Genomic DNA, 16,604 nt, shown 5'->3' with positions numbered 1-16,604 from the left:
GTTCTAGGATCCCATTCATGTGGTTATGGTGGGATGGAATTGTATCAAAGATTGATGGTACTGTGGAGAATAATGACATGACAAAAATTGTTTGTCATGAAGGGAGACCTGGAAACACGAGAAAGCAAAAGTATTTTTTCGAATGGTGGGAAAAACGTGGAGGAGAATGATCCTGGCGTGGAAATGAGGATTGCTGCTCCAAGAAGATTGAAAGGCTATGTAAAAAGTAAATGAATTTGACACCTAATGTCAAATTCATATCTTGACATTCTTGTTCATGTAAGTATGTAAATTTGTCGTGTATATATAGCTTGTAAAGGTAATTGCCTAGTGTGTAAAGTGATTATGGTGATCGATTTGCTGCATAGAATGTTGGCTTGCTACAGTGCCTTTTTGGAATTATGTCTGGAGTGGTTGTTTTAACTATTACGTTTGTTAGATTGGAGACCTACTAAGTGAGACTTCTCTCTAGAGCCGTAGAATGAACTTGGCGTTCCTGACTGTATGCGCTGTACTTCATTAAGGATTGTATCAATTGCTGACTGCTCCAGCACACGTAAAAATACTCTTGTCCCTCTCAATCCTAGAAGACCATACTCATTCTTTTAGAATGTGTTTTTTTGCGCACACCTAGATCTTTGAGTCAGGGGCTCTTGCCCTGTCGAACAAACACTCATTACCCCACACCTCAGAACTTCACTAGCTACTAATAGACCAACGCAGCCAATCGAAGCACCTCACAAACGTATGCAGGGCATTGGACCTGTATATATCTCAAAATCCGCCTGCACTTCCACAAACCCAAAAGACACCTGCGACATGCCTTGCTCTCCCTCGCACACACTTCCGCACCCACAAAGGCGGAACCGGAGGCATAGGCTTCTCCCACACTGCACCTAAAACATAGAAACTGATACAGGATGTGCAGCTGGTATGAGCATTTGAGTGCACTTCGATCCAAACAGAAGATGAAAAGAATGAAAAGACCGGCTGCGAATGAACTGCTACTGAAAGAACAAGTCTAGTTCTACATAGAAATTGATGATAGAGTAATTAAACAGAGGCAAGCTATGGTTATTTGTAGAAAAACCTACAGAAGGCACAACCAAACATAGATGTGGGATCTTGTGGAGAGCGGCGGCGAATAACCATACATTGGAATTAAAGATGATGCAAAGGGACAAATTAAGAAAATGATTAGAATTGGAGACTAGAATCTACACATCAAATACAGAATCTATATGTGATAAAATTCGAACGGAATTCAGAAGCCCTGAAGAAGTGCTAGTGTATGAGAAACACTTGTTGGCTGTATTGCTATAAACCCCCCAAAAAACTTGCTGGCTTGCGTCCTGTTCCTAACCAGCATGCACAGCCGCGTTACGCAAACAGCACATTTTGCATGAAATAGCCCCACTCTGTTCCTCATTACAACAAAGGAGCAGATGCTTGCTGAAGAACTGCACATATACAGTTTTATTTCAAGATATTTGCAGGCTACTTGAAACGATCTGACAGGTTTCGGCTGTCCTGCAGCCTTGCTCACAGAGATTGTGAAGCACCCTTTAGATATTGTGTTTACAGAGCGTAGTGTGTGACCTCGTCATGGTCCGTGCAAACAAACTGTATAACAAAGCTCATGGGACTATGGTAGTTTTGTATCCAATGTAAGAAATGCATTCAAACAGATTTCATTAAATATAAAAACAATTTCATGTTACTTATTATATGGGACCTATTAGTATGTGAATAACTTAATGAAATATGTTCTATATCATTGTTTGCATTAGATATGAAACGACCATTGCACCATGAGCTTTGTTGTAATATCTGTTTACAGGGACCATGATGAGGTAACACATTTGGAAAATGAAGCTCAAAGTTCATAAGAGGTACAGTATGCTCATTAGTACAGTTGGTGAATCTTTAAAGCACCTAAGGTTCCTGAGGTGTAAACCGCCACACATTTGATTCAAATGGACTAACATTAATTTCTCTTTACACTCTTTACACACATTGAGCAGTGCCTTATAGAGACCTTCTCCTTGCCTATAGATGTTGCTGATGTGATTTAGCTGTCTGGACATCCACTACAAAATCTGTTTCTGCTTGCCACTGGTCAAAGCTAGTTTCTTTTTGTCAGTCTGAAGGTTTGCGCTTTTTCTATTTTCGTTTTACAGATGTTTTGCGCGATCCCTTGCACAGCAGGTTCTGTCTTTAGCTTTCATGTGTCCATCTTCATGTGTTTTATGGATCAGTCTTCGCTGATTGTGACCCCTCATGGCATGATTTCTGAAAGGTTTGCCCTTTTAGTTACTCAAATATCATTTATGGTTCTGCAGTGAGATGTGAATCTGGTATTAATCTCTTATGATCTCCTCTTGGGCCTTTTCACATGTCTGTTAATTTTACTGATTTAAAGACTGTATTCCTGTAAGCGATTACTTTGGCCTATGGAGGTTGGTGAAGCATTCCTTTCTATATGGTCACATTTCACTGTATTTTACAAGGATAGACTAGTATTTCACACCTGCCTTATATTCTTGATGAAATATATGTCTGACTTCCACTTTGGCTAGTCCATCACTCTTCCATCATTCATTTCTCCTTTCACCCTCCTGCAGGATAGGAGATTGCTTAGACTGGACTCTAAGAATGCTGTATCTTATCTTATATTGACCACCTAAGGCAGGATAAAGTCGATTTTTAGCTTCAGGAAAAGCCAAAGTAGTAGCCGTAGTAACCAAATGCACAATTTTGTGTTACTTTAGTGTAAGGATCTGTTATGCTGTATCGAAGAAAAAAGACTCCGGCTGGCATTTGTGCCTATTCTCTGAGGGCCTTGGTGGATTCTACTGCTCTCACCAAGAGCTTCCAGTTGGTTTACATTTTCTGGGTGGCCCTTTGTCTTCCTTGCATGTGTTTATGAAGAATTGTTTCCTCAAGGCTCAGACTTGAAGTGGTTGATACTTTGCCAGGCTTGTGTTGCATGAATTGTTTGGTTAATTCACATTAATCAGTCATATCTCTTGATTGGTATTGCTTTAGGATCTATTCACAAGGTGATGAATATGTAGGCAGAAGTATCAATCAGAAAAAAAGTTCCGTGCCTTCAGTAAAAAATTGTTTTGGTGGATATTGGATGTTACCACAGACTCCTTACCGGGTTTCTTCCTTTCGTGTATAGATAATGCAGTGATCAGTAAGATCCAGCGGTATTCAAATGAATCTTATGCTTTGATTGTTTCTATTCCTGCTCACTTGCTTCCTCCCTGGAACACCTCAATGTAGTGCAGAAAAAAATTCTAGGAAGTGACAACAGGATGTTGGTCAGCCGTATATGTATCATTATGGCATTGTTTATGGAGCGGGTTTGGCTATTGCTGAAAACATGTGGCGGCACCTGATCGCTCTAGAATGCTGCTCCTGGAGATAGTTTTCTAGCCCAGTCCGACACCTGAAGGATATGAATAAGATGTAGGAAGAGAGACTGTGCACCAGAAATACTTTTACTGATGGTAGGTAACTCTTTGATCTTACCTTTTTGGTGGCAGGATGCTTTACTACTTTGCTTGTAAAATGTGTGCATCTTTTCAGTATTGATTTATTGAATGAATTATATTTATACTGTTCTCATTACCATGTGGTCTCTTGTCATTCTGTGTATGTATACCAGCCAATTTATGTTGTCATTCTATTAAATCTAAAAATGTATAGTTTAAAGCCCTACCTTCATTGTATGTTTCTGTTTCAGGAGTTGTTGAGGGGGATTTAGCTGCCATTGAGGCATTCAAATCTGCCGGTGGGGACATTGCACGCCAACTTTCGGCAGATGAGGTTCGCCTACTAAATCGACCTTCTGCATTTGATGTGGGCTACACTCTAGTTCATCTGTCGATACGCTTCCAGAGACAAGATATGTTGGCCATACTACTAACAGAGGTAAGAAATGCTAAATTTACTAATTCTGAAGCTTTTATTTCATTTTTTTATATTTTGGTTTCTATATGCTGTTGTGGCAGATCAGTACTCTAATGATAAACACATGTTGCCGTTCACAGGAACATCAGCAAAACCTTCATTAATATTATAAACTGGTCAGGTCATGGGGAAAATACTGGGACATTCTTTCCCAGAATTTTGCTTATGTCTCTTGCATTATTCTCTCCGTTGAGTCGGAGTTTTCTTGCAAACATGATCCCTCTTGATTTGGAGGCTGCAATGACACTTCTGTTTCAGGATGGTCACAAGACCACTGTCACCCTTGGTATTATGTGTACAATTATGAAGCAAGAGTCGGAGCAATGATTTAAAAATCCCCCCAATTTATTGCGGATTCAAAAAAAGGTTGCATGACACGATGCATCCTCTGTTCCTGGAAAAGTGCTTGGGTATTTCACATATGGTACATTGAAGCAAGTTTCCATAGAATGTGAGCCATTCAGCCCTGTTAAATACCCCTGCATGAAAGAGCTGCCTATTGGCTTGACTCTGGTCTTTGACATAATGTTAATGGTACCTCCATCTCTTCTCTCTACATTTATAGGATGTTCAGAACCCCAAGTTAAGGAGGTGGAAAATTTCTCTCTTGGCTGCATATAACTTTTTAGTAGCTGAGAACGAGTGCTGAAAATTGTCTTTGTGCACACACCTGTTTATTCCATTCCTGTTTTCTTCTGCTTGAAGTAAATTCACAGCTGCACAGTTCCGGTGTTCATTCTATTGCCCTCCTTTGGACAAGCCCTTCTTTTCCCTGCTTCAATCCTGGTATCTATCTAAATGTGCTGGGGGGGGGGAACCTTTTTATATTACTGACTTCTTTGTTGTCTTCCATTTGTTTGATTTCCATCCATTCTTTTTCTTCTGCAATCCTGTTGAATCTTCCAAGAGATTTCTGCAAATAAGATGGGAGAGGAGTTGGCCTAAAGGCTAGGGCGGTTAACCTAGAATCTGTGGAACCGGGTTAGAGTCTCGGCAATGGCGCTGAACATCCCGTGATTCTGGGCAAATCACTTAATCTCCCCATGCCTAACAAAAAATGAATGTGTCCTCTAACGCCACTGGTGCTATGTAAAGCTTTCTGATACCCGATACCTTCAGATCAAGTTTGCACTATATAAAACTCAGTAAAAAACAAAAATGATACCAGAAGTTAATGGCAAGTGGTATTTAAAAAAAAAAAAAGATGAAATTCTCCTACTGGTGCTCTGTACTGTCAGACCAGTTTGTGTATTATGAGGGTGCCTAAACCTTCTGGTTCTTGCAGCAGAGGCATACAAACATCCCAATGTACAGAAGTCTCTCTCAATCTCTGAAGTGTTTTTCCATTTGTAAGCTCATCGGACCCTTGGGCCCTGCCCTAAAGTGAAACTTGCCACTGTGGTATTAAAGGTTGTAGCATAGCATGTGGCATTATCCCAGATGACCTTTTCATGCTGCTTCTGATCTTGCACCCTGTAGTTCTCCAAGAGACACGGAAGGGCCCAATGATATTGACAGGATTTCAATTAACTAATCATGCTGTAAAAGCATGAAAAAGTGGAGTTTTTCCTCTTTTCTGCTGGCAATCTCATCAAGTGCCTGGAATTGGCTGCTTTGACTTTCTAAAATGTAATAAACTGAATTATTGACTGATGGTGCCTTCCCCTCTCAGACACTCTAGGCATGAACTGAGGCCTGGATGTTGTTTCAGGAAGTAGTCTGTGCCTAGGGATTCCCCACACAAGACCTCCCTGGGTGAAAATGTTGCTTAACGAGTTCATTGCCTTCTGGCTTAGCATTTTAGATTTTTTGCATCTGGATCAGTTTGTCTTGTAGGACCAATTATGCCACATTCTTAGGGCCCAAGCACCTAGATTCCCATGTGCCAAACACGTTAGTCTATATTTGATGGACGCTTATGTCTTTGACTCTGGCCATGTTAATGACCACCTAAGTAACCTTCTTGGTGCACATTAAAAGAAGATTCTCCCATTTCTGCCAGTTCCCCATCACAATTTCATTAATCTAGCCCCAGCATTGTAATTGCAATTATATAGTGCTTATGAAACCCATATTGACAGAGCAGCAATATTGCATGGTCTGCTGTCCACATTTATTATGTTGCATATTTATACGGGTTCAAATAACTGTAATTAACTTGTACATCTAGATATACACATGGCACTTATTGTACTTATTAGTAGCAGGCATAACTGCATGCGTGTGTATACACACACATACAGCGGCGTAACACAAGGGCACAGACTCCAGAAGCAAGAATGTAGATGTTTCTTTATTCACACATCAAGGTCCAAATGACTCGTTTCGGCCGCCAGACATGCGGCCTTGATAACACAGCGCGCTAATGGCAATTGAGTGGAATATATACATACACGAGCAGTTGTATTTTTTCTACGTTAACATCATGACTAGGCATTAATAGGCATTTTACCACCTTTAACCGACTTTTTCTAGAGCGCTACTTTACTACTGGCAGTAAGTCAAGTGAATTACATCACTGACTCTGCAGACATCGCAAACAGACTCTTAACATAAAATTAAACTAACATAGGCCTTAATGTTATCAATGTGATGAAACCGTGGAAACGTTAAGAACCTTAAAAACAGTGTCTGCCAATCCCCCAATGCCTCGCAAATGTATATTGTGAGTATAAATGAAACCAGCATTTGCAATGCAATAGGTCTCACATTGATGCGAGTTTGAGCTATTGACATTGTAAATAACAATGCCTTTTATTTTAGGTTTTTAAAAAGAAAACAAAAATAAAAGGCATTATTTGCCAATGTCAATAGTTCCAACTCGCGTCAATGCGAGAACTATGGCATTGCAATTGCTTGTTAACTTCTAGTCTTCAAGCCGGAAGTCAGGCGCCCTTGCCCGGGACATGGGCGGGGCCTGCTCTGGCAAAAACAGAAACTGGCGTGCCGAGCTAACGCGGGGCTCCCATGTTGAAGGGAGAGCCCCGCGGTTGCAGCCGGAGTGAAGAGAAGCCCCGGGTGAAGAATGCGGCGGCCGAGGATGACCACAGCAGCGCGGGGCTCCCAGGAGTGCAGGGAAGCCCCCCCCCAGCCCTTCTTTACTCACCGGGCTGCTCTTCGGGGGGGGGGGGGGCTCCGTCTGGGCTATTGTTGCTCAGAATTGCAAAAGTACACTTTGCGCCAACAATAGCCCACAGGGAGCCTCCAACGGGGCTGGCATGTTATCGGAAGCGGGACAGGAGATGTGCACTTAGCGTGTGTGCACGTGCGTGTTCACGTGCGTGTACACCGGCTCCAATCCGCCAAAAGCATTGCGCGTGCCTATCTCCTGTCCCACTTCCGAGGCAAATCAGCAACAATAGATCTCGCTGGCGGACAGCAGCGCTTCGTGCTGTGTTCGCAGGCGAGACCTAAAAATGAAAAATGAAAACATGTGCAACGTGATGAATCTCAAGAGAATACCGGCCTAATTGGTCAATGGCGAGCATCCGTACTTGTTGCACTGGGGCCCCAGTGAAAATCTGGAGTCGGAGGTAGCATTATCTGGTGATAACATTGGATTGGGCTCTACAAATTCAGTTGTGTACTCGACTGTGTCTTTTGAAGAGCTGTGGGCAGAGGCGAGACAAGCTGCATCTACTGATAACTAAAGGAAAGCATGTCTCAAATGCTTGAGGATTAGAAATCGGCTAGCCATGAAGGAGACTGTTATTGTGCAGCGTTCCAGTGTGAGCGTCAAAAGTCGGCAGAAGAGTTAACTGTGATGATATGAAATTAGTTAAAAATGCGACTGCTGCGATTAAGTGCCTAAGTGAAAATTGTGAGGTACGGGAAGTTGCGTAGGGAATGTGAAGCATGAATTGCGTGGTAATTTACAGTGAGTTAAGTGACAGCAGTGTCATAGAAAAGTTTGCTCACATGTACTGCATATAAAGTTCAGGATAAATTACGTGAAAAATTTAAAGATGTAAAAATAGGACAACTACCAAATCCACATGGCTTAATTCTCTAGTCCAAGAATAGGCTCCGACATGTCACAGTGAATACATTAAAACTCAATTGTACAAATGCAGTTAGTGCATCTGTAGAGCAAAACAATGGATAGCAGTTATTCATATTTCAGAGCTCAAAAGTGCACAAGCAGTTGTTGCATATGTATGGTCCCTATTTGACCATCTGATGGTAGAGAACTAGTAGTGTATTAATATGAGCAGAGGAATGCGTAGTGTATTGACGTAAGCAGAGGAATACCCTAAGGAATGCAGCATTATGGAGTATGCGGTGCTCAAAGCTACAGAAAGTTGTGTAAATCCTCACTCGTGTTGAGGTCAGTGGGTGTCTTGGTGTTGAATTATAAGATGTATCTACTTTCTAGCTGGCGGAGTAGTTTCTCTCGATTCCCTCCCCTTCATAATGCAGGTATGCAGTCAATTACATAGTATTAAAGGTCGTCATGGTTGTTATGCACTTCCTTAAAATGCCTCGCTACAGGGTAGGAAGGATCATTGTTCACAATGGCCCTTAAGTGTTGTAGAATGTGTTGGTGTACTTGTAACTTGGTGCTGCCAATGTAGCGCAGACCACATTTACACTTGAGTGCGTGAACTGCAAACTCTGTTCTGCAAGTGAGTCGGTGTTTGATGTTAAGAGGTTCTCTCCTGAAGGTGGAATCTAATTGCATGATGTTTCTACCAAATTTCCAAGCCCTACAGCTGTTACATTTGAAGAATCCCTTCATGTCAGACAGCCGATTTGATGTTGATTTCAGGACTGTTCCTCACTAGGGCATCATGCATAGAGAATGCATGTCTAAATGTGATATCAGGACGTCGTGCCACTATGGGGCCAAACGTTGGGTCAGATTTTATGATCCTCCCCCCCCCCCCCCCCCCGCTTGTTGATCATAGATTGAATAGCACATTCCTCAGTGTTGTACGTGATTTTGAGCCTAGTGCTTACTGTGCATGGACTTTGTCATTTTACTAGTGGCAGTGTCTGTGTCAGGAGTGGGCTTCCCTGTGAGAAGTTCTTCCCTGGGTATGACGTTGGCCCTATTGGTGACTTTCATGATGCTTTTGGAGTAACCTCGAGCCCGAATCTGTGGAAGACCTCCTTCTGACATATTGCTAGGTCTTCAACAGAGCTGCATATTCTGCAAAGACGAATCATTTGACCGTAGGGAATGCTTGCAATTAAGTGCCTGGGGTGAAAGCTGGAGGCATGCAAGGTCGAGTTGCCTGTGTTTGGTTTCCTATGTAGCTTTGAGTGTAGCGCCCCATTGGAAATATAGAGCATGACATCAAGGAGCTCAGTGGAGGTGTTACTCATGCTAGCATTGAATTCCAAATTGAGATTGTTGGTATTAATCTCTGTGATGAAGGCCCTCGCACTCTCAGCATTGCCACTCCAAATTACAAAGACGTCATCTATGTATCTAAGCCATGTGACGATGTTGTTGTTCCATGCATCCGAATGGCTAGCCATGAGAGACTGCTCCTCCCACCAGCCCACTTGAAGACATGCGTAGCTGGGTGAGAAGCAGGCTCCCATGGCCAACCCCCTCAGCTGCTGGTATACAGTTTTGTTGAACATGAGAAAATTATGACTTGGACACCATTCAATGAGGAACAAAATGAATTAGTTGTGCTTAAAGCAGTGAATTGGTCTTTTGCCAAGAAAATGTTTGCAGGCCTCTAAGCCATCTCTATGGTGAATGCTCGTGTACAGTGAAATTATGTCAAGAGACATAAGCATGTAGTCCTCACATCATGGAATGTCATTTATCTTCAAGAGAGTCACTGGTATCTTTGAGATACGTGGGTAGTCTGGTAACCAGATCCTGTAGGGAAAAAGTCTACGTATTTGGATATGTTTTCGCACATGTTCTTTCTCGCCGAGATGATAGGACGGCCTGGGGTTGGATTGGAGTTCTTGTGGACCTTGGGAAGGAAATATAGGATAGGGAGCACTGGTGCATCCGTGTTCAGGGATGAGTGATAGTCTTTGCTGAGCATTCCTTGCCATCTAAAAGCATTGATGTTTTTTTAAGTTTTGTTGCTGTCAGCCACCTCCTTTTGGCTGGATATTTTGTAACATTCAGAGTCAGTCAGATGCTGGTCCTCTTCCTCAAGGTACATCTGTCGTGGCCAAAGCACGATGTTTTCCCCCCCCCCCCCATATCAGATTTATTTATGATCACCTCATTCTTTTTGTCGTTTTTTCATAAGGTCATAGTATTTTTTGTTGAGTTATTGCGCCTGGCCGGTGTTCGTACATTCTTGATGTGAAGTGCTTTGAGTTCATCAGTAATGACATCACTGAAAATATCAATAGCGTCCCTTGCCTTCAAAGGGGCGAAAGTGGAATGGGGTTTGAATGGGCTGGGTACCCTGGTAGAGCTCACAGTGCCTTCATCATGTAGAATTTGCTGAGGGCTCATTGGAAGACTCTAATTCCACTAGAGTGCGGATCGTAGGGATATCTGAAACAAGCATGTTTGCCCCAGCTGTTGGTGTGGTAGCTGGTAGATTATCAGTGTTGCTATGTTCAAGTTTGAAGAATTTGATCAATTTTAGTTTTCTGATGAACTTTAAATCATCAATACGGGTGTTGCTGTAGTCAAAACTGCTTTCGGGGGGGAGGAGCCTAGCGCGCAACCAAGATGGCCGCGTAGGCTTACGGCTCTCGAGGGCCCCCGCTACCTCCCACGTCTATCCTGACTTAATCCTGGTTTATTCGACGGGAGTTTGCAGATGAACTTGCGCTGAGGTGCCACCAGTTTTCCAAATCCGGATCGGACGCCGGGAACCGGAATTGTTGCACTGTTAAGTTTGCGGCCTGCTCTCGCCTTGGTCCCGATTTCGAGTTGGTGAAGTGCCCGGGTACGAAGTGAACAGCGGCTGGTTGGGCTCGACCTGTCACGGACCCCGCACTTTCGTTTTCAAGCTCGTTTTCTGATATCGGCTGAGAGACTTTGGTGTTTCAGAGGGGCGCGGACGGCGGAGTGTCTGGCCTGACTCTCAGACTATACATGGGCTTACTGTCGGCGACGGCTGTGTTCAATTGAATTAGCTACCTGGCCTCTTTTCCCTGGTGCGGGCGGGTGCCAACCTTGGTGGCCTCCGGACGATGGCGGCGAGACTAGACGGAGACAAGTCGAAACCCAAGTCAACTCGGAGGGGTGCCTATACCCAGGTCAATAATATGGATCGATATGCGCAGGCAAAGGGATCCCCTGGTAGCTCGCATAAATCGCCTGAGAGGTCTAAAGAGGTCTCAGACCCATCGTCAGAATTGACTTTGCTGGACGTCATGGGCGCCATTGAGGAGATAAAGACCGCTGTGGGTCAGCAGTTTGATACCTTGGCTCATAAATTTGACGCGGTCCTGATCAATGTGAATTTGGTCAGGGCAGACCTGTCCAAAACTAACGAGCGGGTCGACTCCTTGAGTCAAGCGGCGTCGAGTCTAACTGTTGACGTGGCCGCCCTGCAGACGGAGGTCCGTAGGTTGCGGCTAGCCAGTGATCTGACGGACCGTCGACTTGAGGACTCCGAGAGCAGGGCTAGACGGAACAATGTTCGTATCATTGGAGTGCCGGAAAGGTCGGAGGAATCTGCTGCGGATCTTTTTGTGGAGGATCTGGTGATCAATCGTCTCGCGCCCAAGGGACTGAGCAAGTTCTTTGCGGTGGAGCGGGCCCACAGGATTCCGGGTGGAGCGCCCAAAGTGGGTGCTCCCCCGCGGCCTATAATCGCCCGACTCTTTAACTTTCGGGATAGGGATGCTATCCTTCAGGCGTCGAGGGTGGCCGGGACGCTGAAGTTTGAGAACTCTAATGTTAGCTTTTACCCGGACTTCACGCAAGCGGTCCAAAAACAACGGCTGGGATTTTTGGGCGTCAAACGGCGCCTGAGGGTCATGGAGCTGAAGTATGCGATGTTATTCCCAGCTAGGCTGCGGGTTGAGTTCCGGGGTCGCTCACACTTTTTCGACCGTCCGGAGGCGGTTGGAGACTGGTTGGATGCCCTGCCTCGGGGACAGGATCGAGACAGTCGGACGGCGGAGCGCGGACAGGATTTGGTGGAGCAGGCCTAGAACTTGGTTCCTGGTGATGGACTGGACTGGTGACGTTTTGTACCTTGGCTCAACTGGACCCTAGTTTGGCACAATATGCCCTCCAAATGCCTGGGGGTTGTGGGGAGCTTATTGGGGTCCTTTCCTCCTTCTGGGGTTCTTTTTGTGGTATATGTTAGGGCGACAGGCACACTGCGAGTTGGGGGGGGCTGTTTGGGCTCAAGCAGGGGTGCAGGGAGGGGGGAGTTGTGGTTTGGGGATTGTGGGGGAGGGGGGTTGTTGGGTATTGTTTGTTTGTTTCGCAAGGCAATGTGAAGTTCTCTGCTGACTTATCCGGTTTGTGCTTTCCGGGATGTGGGTATCATGCACGGGAGTGGGATGGGGGGTAGGGGATTGAGAATCCTTTCTTGGAATGTAAATGGACTGGGGGGGACAGGATCAAGCGCGGGGTGGTGTTGCAGTTTTTGAAACTGACTTCGCCCGACATTGTTTTCCTGCAGGAGACACATTTGATTGGGAACTCCTTCCATGCCCTAAATAGGAGGGGCTATCGCCTTGCCGCTCACTCTGGTTTCACTTCTGGCTCTAGGGGAGTGGGCATTTTGGTTAGGGCCTCTCTCCCATTGGAGGTGGACGAGGTGCTTCACAATGATAGGGGGCGCTATGTGGCACTGGTGGGGAGATGGGAGGGTAGGACTGTTTCGCTCGTTGCTGTGTATGTGCCTCCGGGGTTACAGACGGCTACATTTGCTGATCTGGGGCGTTTGGTCCTGGGACTCCCTGGGGGGGTTCTGGTGTTGGGGGGTGACTTTAATGCTGTTGTCTCCGGGTTGGAGGACCGTCACCCCCCCCCCCCCAGGGATCTCCCTAGGGCTCAGGCCTGGTTGGGTGGCTTTTTGGACACCTTGGGACTTGTAGATTGCTGGAGATTGATGCACCCGGGACAGGCGCAATATACCTTTCACTCGGGGGCCCATGGGAGTCTCTCGAGACTTGTTTATATGCTTATCCCGGCGATCCAAGCTGGTATGATTGGGGAGGTGCGTCATTTAGCCCGTGGCATCTCTGACCATTCCCCTATATGGTTGCAACTGAAGGTTGTCCCTGGGGCAGAGGGGAGAGTAGCACCCGTTAGCCCTTGGTATATACGTAACCCTAAGATCCGCGTGGAACTGGTCAAGTCCACTGATCACTACTTCAATGATAACGTGGGGTCTGTGTCGTCGGCCGTCTCCCTATGGGAGGCTTATAAAGTGGTGATCAGGGGGCAGGCCTTGTCCCTTATCTCCCATGCTAAGAGGTCCGAGAGAGCAGAGGTGGTTCGCCTGGAAACTGAAATAGCTGAAATGGAGGAGGACTTGGAACGGGGAGTTACTGATGAGAAATTGCACGTTTACAGCCTCAAACAATCAGATTATAGAGCGCTAGTCACGGAAGCCGCTAAAGGGATGAGTAGAGAGCAGCAAGGACGACTGTATGATGTGGGGGATAAGGCCGGAAAGTTGATTTCTTGGTTGGATAAGAAGGAGAGAGCGAGCAGGGTGGTGCCCGTTGTGGAGAGAATGGATGGAGTGCGTGTGACTGACCCGGTGGAGATCGTTGACTGCTTCGCGCATTATTTCCGCGGGGTATACTCTCCGGTTTCTGTGCGTTCGGAGGAGGATTCTCATCTGTTACTTAGAGATATTGCATTGCCAACCCTATCGGAGGCTGATGCAGTATTGATGGAGGCGAAGTTGTCGTCAGATAAGATCGCTCTGGCCACTCGCTCGATCGCATCGGGTACGGCTGTGGGTCCTAATGGTCTTCCCATCGAACTATATAAGTTGCATCCCGATAAGATAGCGCCGTATCTTCGGGACATGTTTTTCGCGGCACGTGCGGCGGGCTTCCTCCCCCCTGACCAACGCCTCGCCAACATAGTTGTGATACACAAAGAGGGGAAGCCGCGAGATCGCTGTGCCTCCTATTGGCCCATTTCGCTGTTGAACGCAGAACCCAAAATTCTGGCTAAGGTATTGGCTAATCGACTGGTTCGGGTCGTGGGCGACTTGATTCATCAGGATCAGTCCGGTTTCATACCTCATCGGAATACCGCTCTGAATTTGAGGCGGTTGCACGGCGTGCTTGCTAGAGCGGAGTTTATACGTGAGCCGGCCATCTTGGCATCTTTAGATGCCACTATGGCGTTTGACACTTTGGAGTGGCCGTATATTTGGTTCTTGCTGGCGAAATTTGGGTTCGGCCCTGAGTTTATTGGTTGGGTAAAATTATTATATGCTGACCCACTGGCTCAGGTGGTGGTGAATGGTAGGGTGTCGGCTCCCTTCGCACTGGGGAGAGGTGCGCGGCAGGGATGTCCGTTGTCACCACTTCTCTTTGCACTTTCTTTGGAGCCTCTCGCCGCCTGGTTCCTTTGGGAGCCGTCGCTGCGAGGCATTGGATGGACGCCTGAGTTTGAAGACCGTGTCTCCCTTTACGCGGATGACATCCTTCTGTATCTCACATCTCCCCGACAGTCGCTAATTGTATTGGTGGACGTACTGAATTCCTTTGGTCGCAACTCTGGCCTGGTCATCAACTGGGCCAAGTCATGTGTTTACGTCCTCTCGGGCGAGGCCCCCATCCTGCCACGGCATTGCCCCATCCAGATTGCTACACTGGGGTTCAAATATTTGGGAATCTTTATCTCTCTGGATCCCGCGGTCCGCTATGAGCAAAATCTTCTCCCTCCCCTCCAGCGATTGAAGGCCGACGTCGCGAGGTGGCGACGACTTCCGCTCTCGCTGCTCGGACGGGCGGCATTGTTTAAAATGATGTCGCTACCTCGCTTCTTGTATGCTTTGCAAAATACTCGATGTCTTGCCGGCCCGTTATTTCCGGGAGGTGGAGGGTCTTCAGCGCCAACTGTTTTGGGACGGGCGGCCGTGGATTGCTCTCGCCAAGTTGACGCTCCCTTGGTACGATGGGGGGGGGTCGCCCTCCCCGATATTAAACGATACTATTGGGCGTCTCAGTTGGCGGCGGTGAACCACGGGATATACGGTCCTGCCTTGAATCCGGCCTTCGAGATGGATACATTTCTGCTCCCGGGTGGGGATTATAAAAGGGCGCTGTACGCGGTGACCCCGGACACGCGGTTGACAGGACCCACGCAGGTTACGGTACGTGTGTGGCACGCGGCGAATGCTGCAATGGGGTGGAGGGATCGCTTGACTCGGGCGACGCCGTTGTATGCCTCCGGGCGGCTGGGCTGTTTGTGGAGATCGAAAGGCTTTGAGAAATGGGATATGATTGGTATATGTAAGGTGGGTGATCTTTGGGCGAAGGGGTCTTTCAAAACGTTTGAAATGCTTAAAACTGAATATAAATTAAACGATTGAGAGTACTTCCGGTATGCGCAAGTTTACCATGCGCTGTGTTCGGTTTTTCCGGACGTTGCTGCTATCCCCGAGTATTCCCCACTGGAGGATAGAGTGTTGGATGGCTACGTGCCCGACAGCACTATTTCTCTGATTTATAAGAAACTCATTAATGATCGCGCGGACTTGCTGCTCCGTCTGCGGGAGGCATGGACGGGCGATGGCTTGGAACTGGACGATGAGGACTGGGTTTCGGCGGTGGCCTCCCCGAAAGAGGTGGCGATCCCGGCCCGCTTACGATTCGTACAGCTGAAGATCCTTCATAGAGTGTATGTTACGGGGCCCGGTTTGCTGCGTATGGGTTACTCGATGGATGGACTGTGTAAGCGTGGATGTGGCCTGCCAGGTACCTTTCTTCATATCTTATATGAGTGTTCTGAGGTTGTGCGATTCTGGAATGGTATCCACACCGTAATGGAGGAGGTCACGCACGTCGCTCTGTTGCCAGAGGCTAGGAGGTGTTTGTTGAATGTCTGTCTGGGAACCGAATGATTATAATGCGGCACAGACGCAGTGGGTGACTCTGGTGGCTAAGCGTAACATTGCACAGCTATGGGGCTCCCCGAGGCCGCTCACGATCGAGGTATGGAAGGAGAATATGGACTGGTGTATGTTTAGGGAAAAGACTGTGTATGTGGCGAGAGGCAAGCCAGGGAAATGGACTAAGGTATGAGGTCCATGGAATTTATATCGTGGACGTATCTGCACCCCGCCTCTGCCATTAGAGGTCGATATTGCTTTGTCCCCCTAGCCACGCATTCTGCAGGATGGTGTGAGGTGTGTTCCATGCTTTGTCTTCCCGTTGCCCCCCATTACCGCTTCCAGACAAGAACTGCTTTGGACACTGTACGTTGCTCCCCGTCCTGGGAAGGGCACGCTGCTATTTTGGACTCTCATTGCCTTGAGTGTGTTTTATATTTAATAGAAAACGAAACTGTTTTTTCCGATTGCTCCTGGCCTATGGCCACAGCCTGTTACATGTGCTCACGAACTGCCGGGAGCTTTGCCTCTGGTTCATTTGAATGTGTGGCGTTGCACTGCGGGCCCTCGGGCTCTATAGCGGCCGTCCCTGGTGGTTGTAGGCCCTTGTCTGTATTTTATCGTGTACCTACGGTTTCTAATAAA

At 46.7% G+C, this 16,604-nt stretch overlaps 1 protein-coding gene across 2 annotated transcripts in view; it reads left to right on the top strand.

The window, feature by feature from the left end:
• ZRANB1 (zinc finger RANBP2-type containing 1) overlaps window positions 1-16,604 on the top strand; it is a 299,913-nt gene that overhangs the window by 62,267 nt on the left and 221,042 nt on the right. For both annotated transcript variants that reach the window (XM_085601498.1, XM_085601489.1), the window contains exon 3: window positions 3,755-3,942. In XM_085601498.1, the coding sequence (XP_085457624.1) occupies window positions 3,755-3,942 (188 nt within the window). The remainder of the gene's footprint in view (window positions 1-3,754; window positions 3,943-16,604) is intronic.

The sequence above is a fragment of the Triturus cristatus genome, chromosome 1_2, assembly GCF_964204655.1.
Source record: "Triturus cristatus chromosome 1_2, aTriCri1.1, whole genome shotgun sequence".
Classification (NCBI taxonomy): domain Eukaryota; kingdom Metazoa; phylum Chordata; class Amphibia; order Caudata; family Salamandridae; genus Triturus; species Triturus cristatus.
Note: the sequence above shows the minus strand (reverse complement) of the source record. Positions and strands in the feature narration are given on the sequence as shown.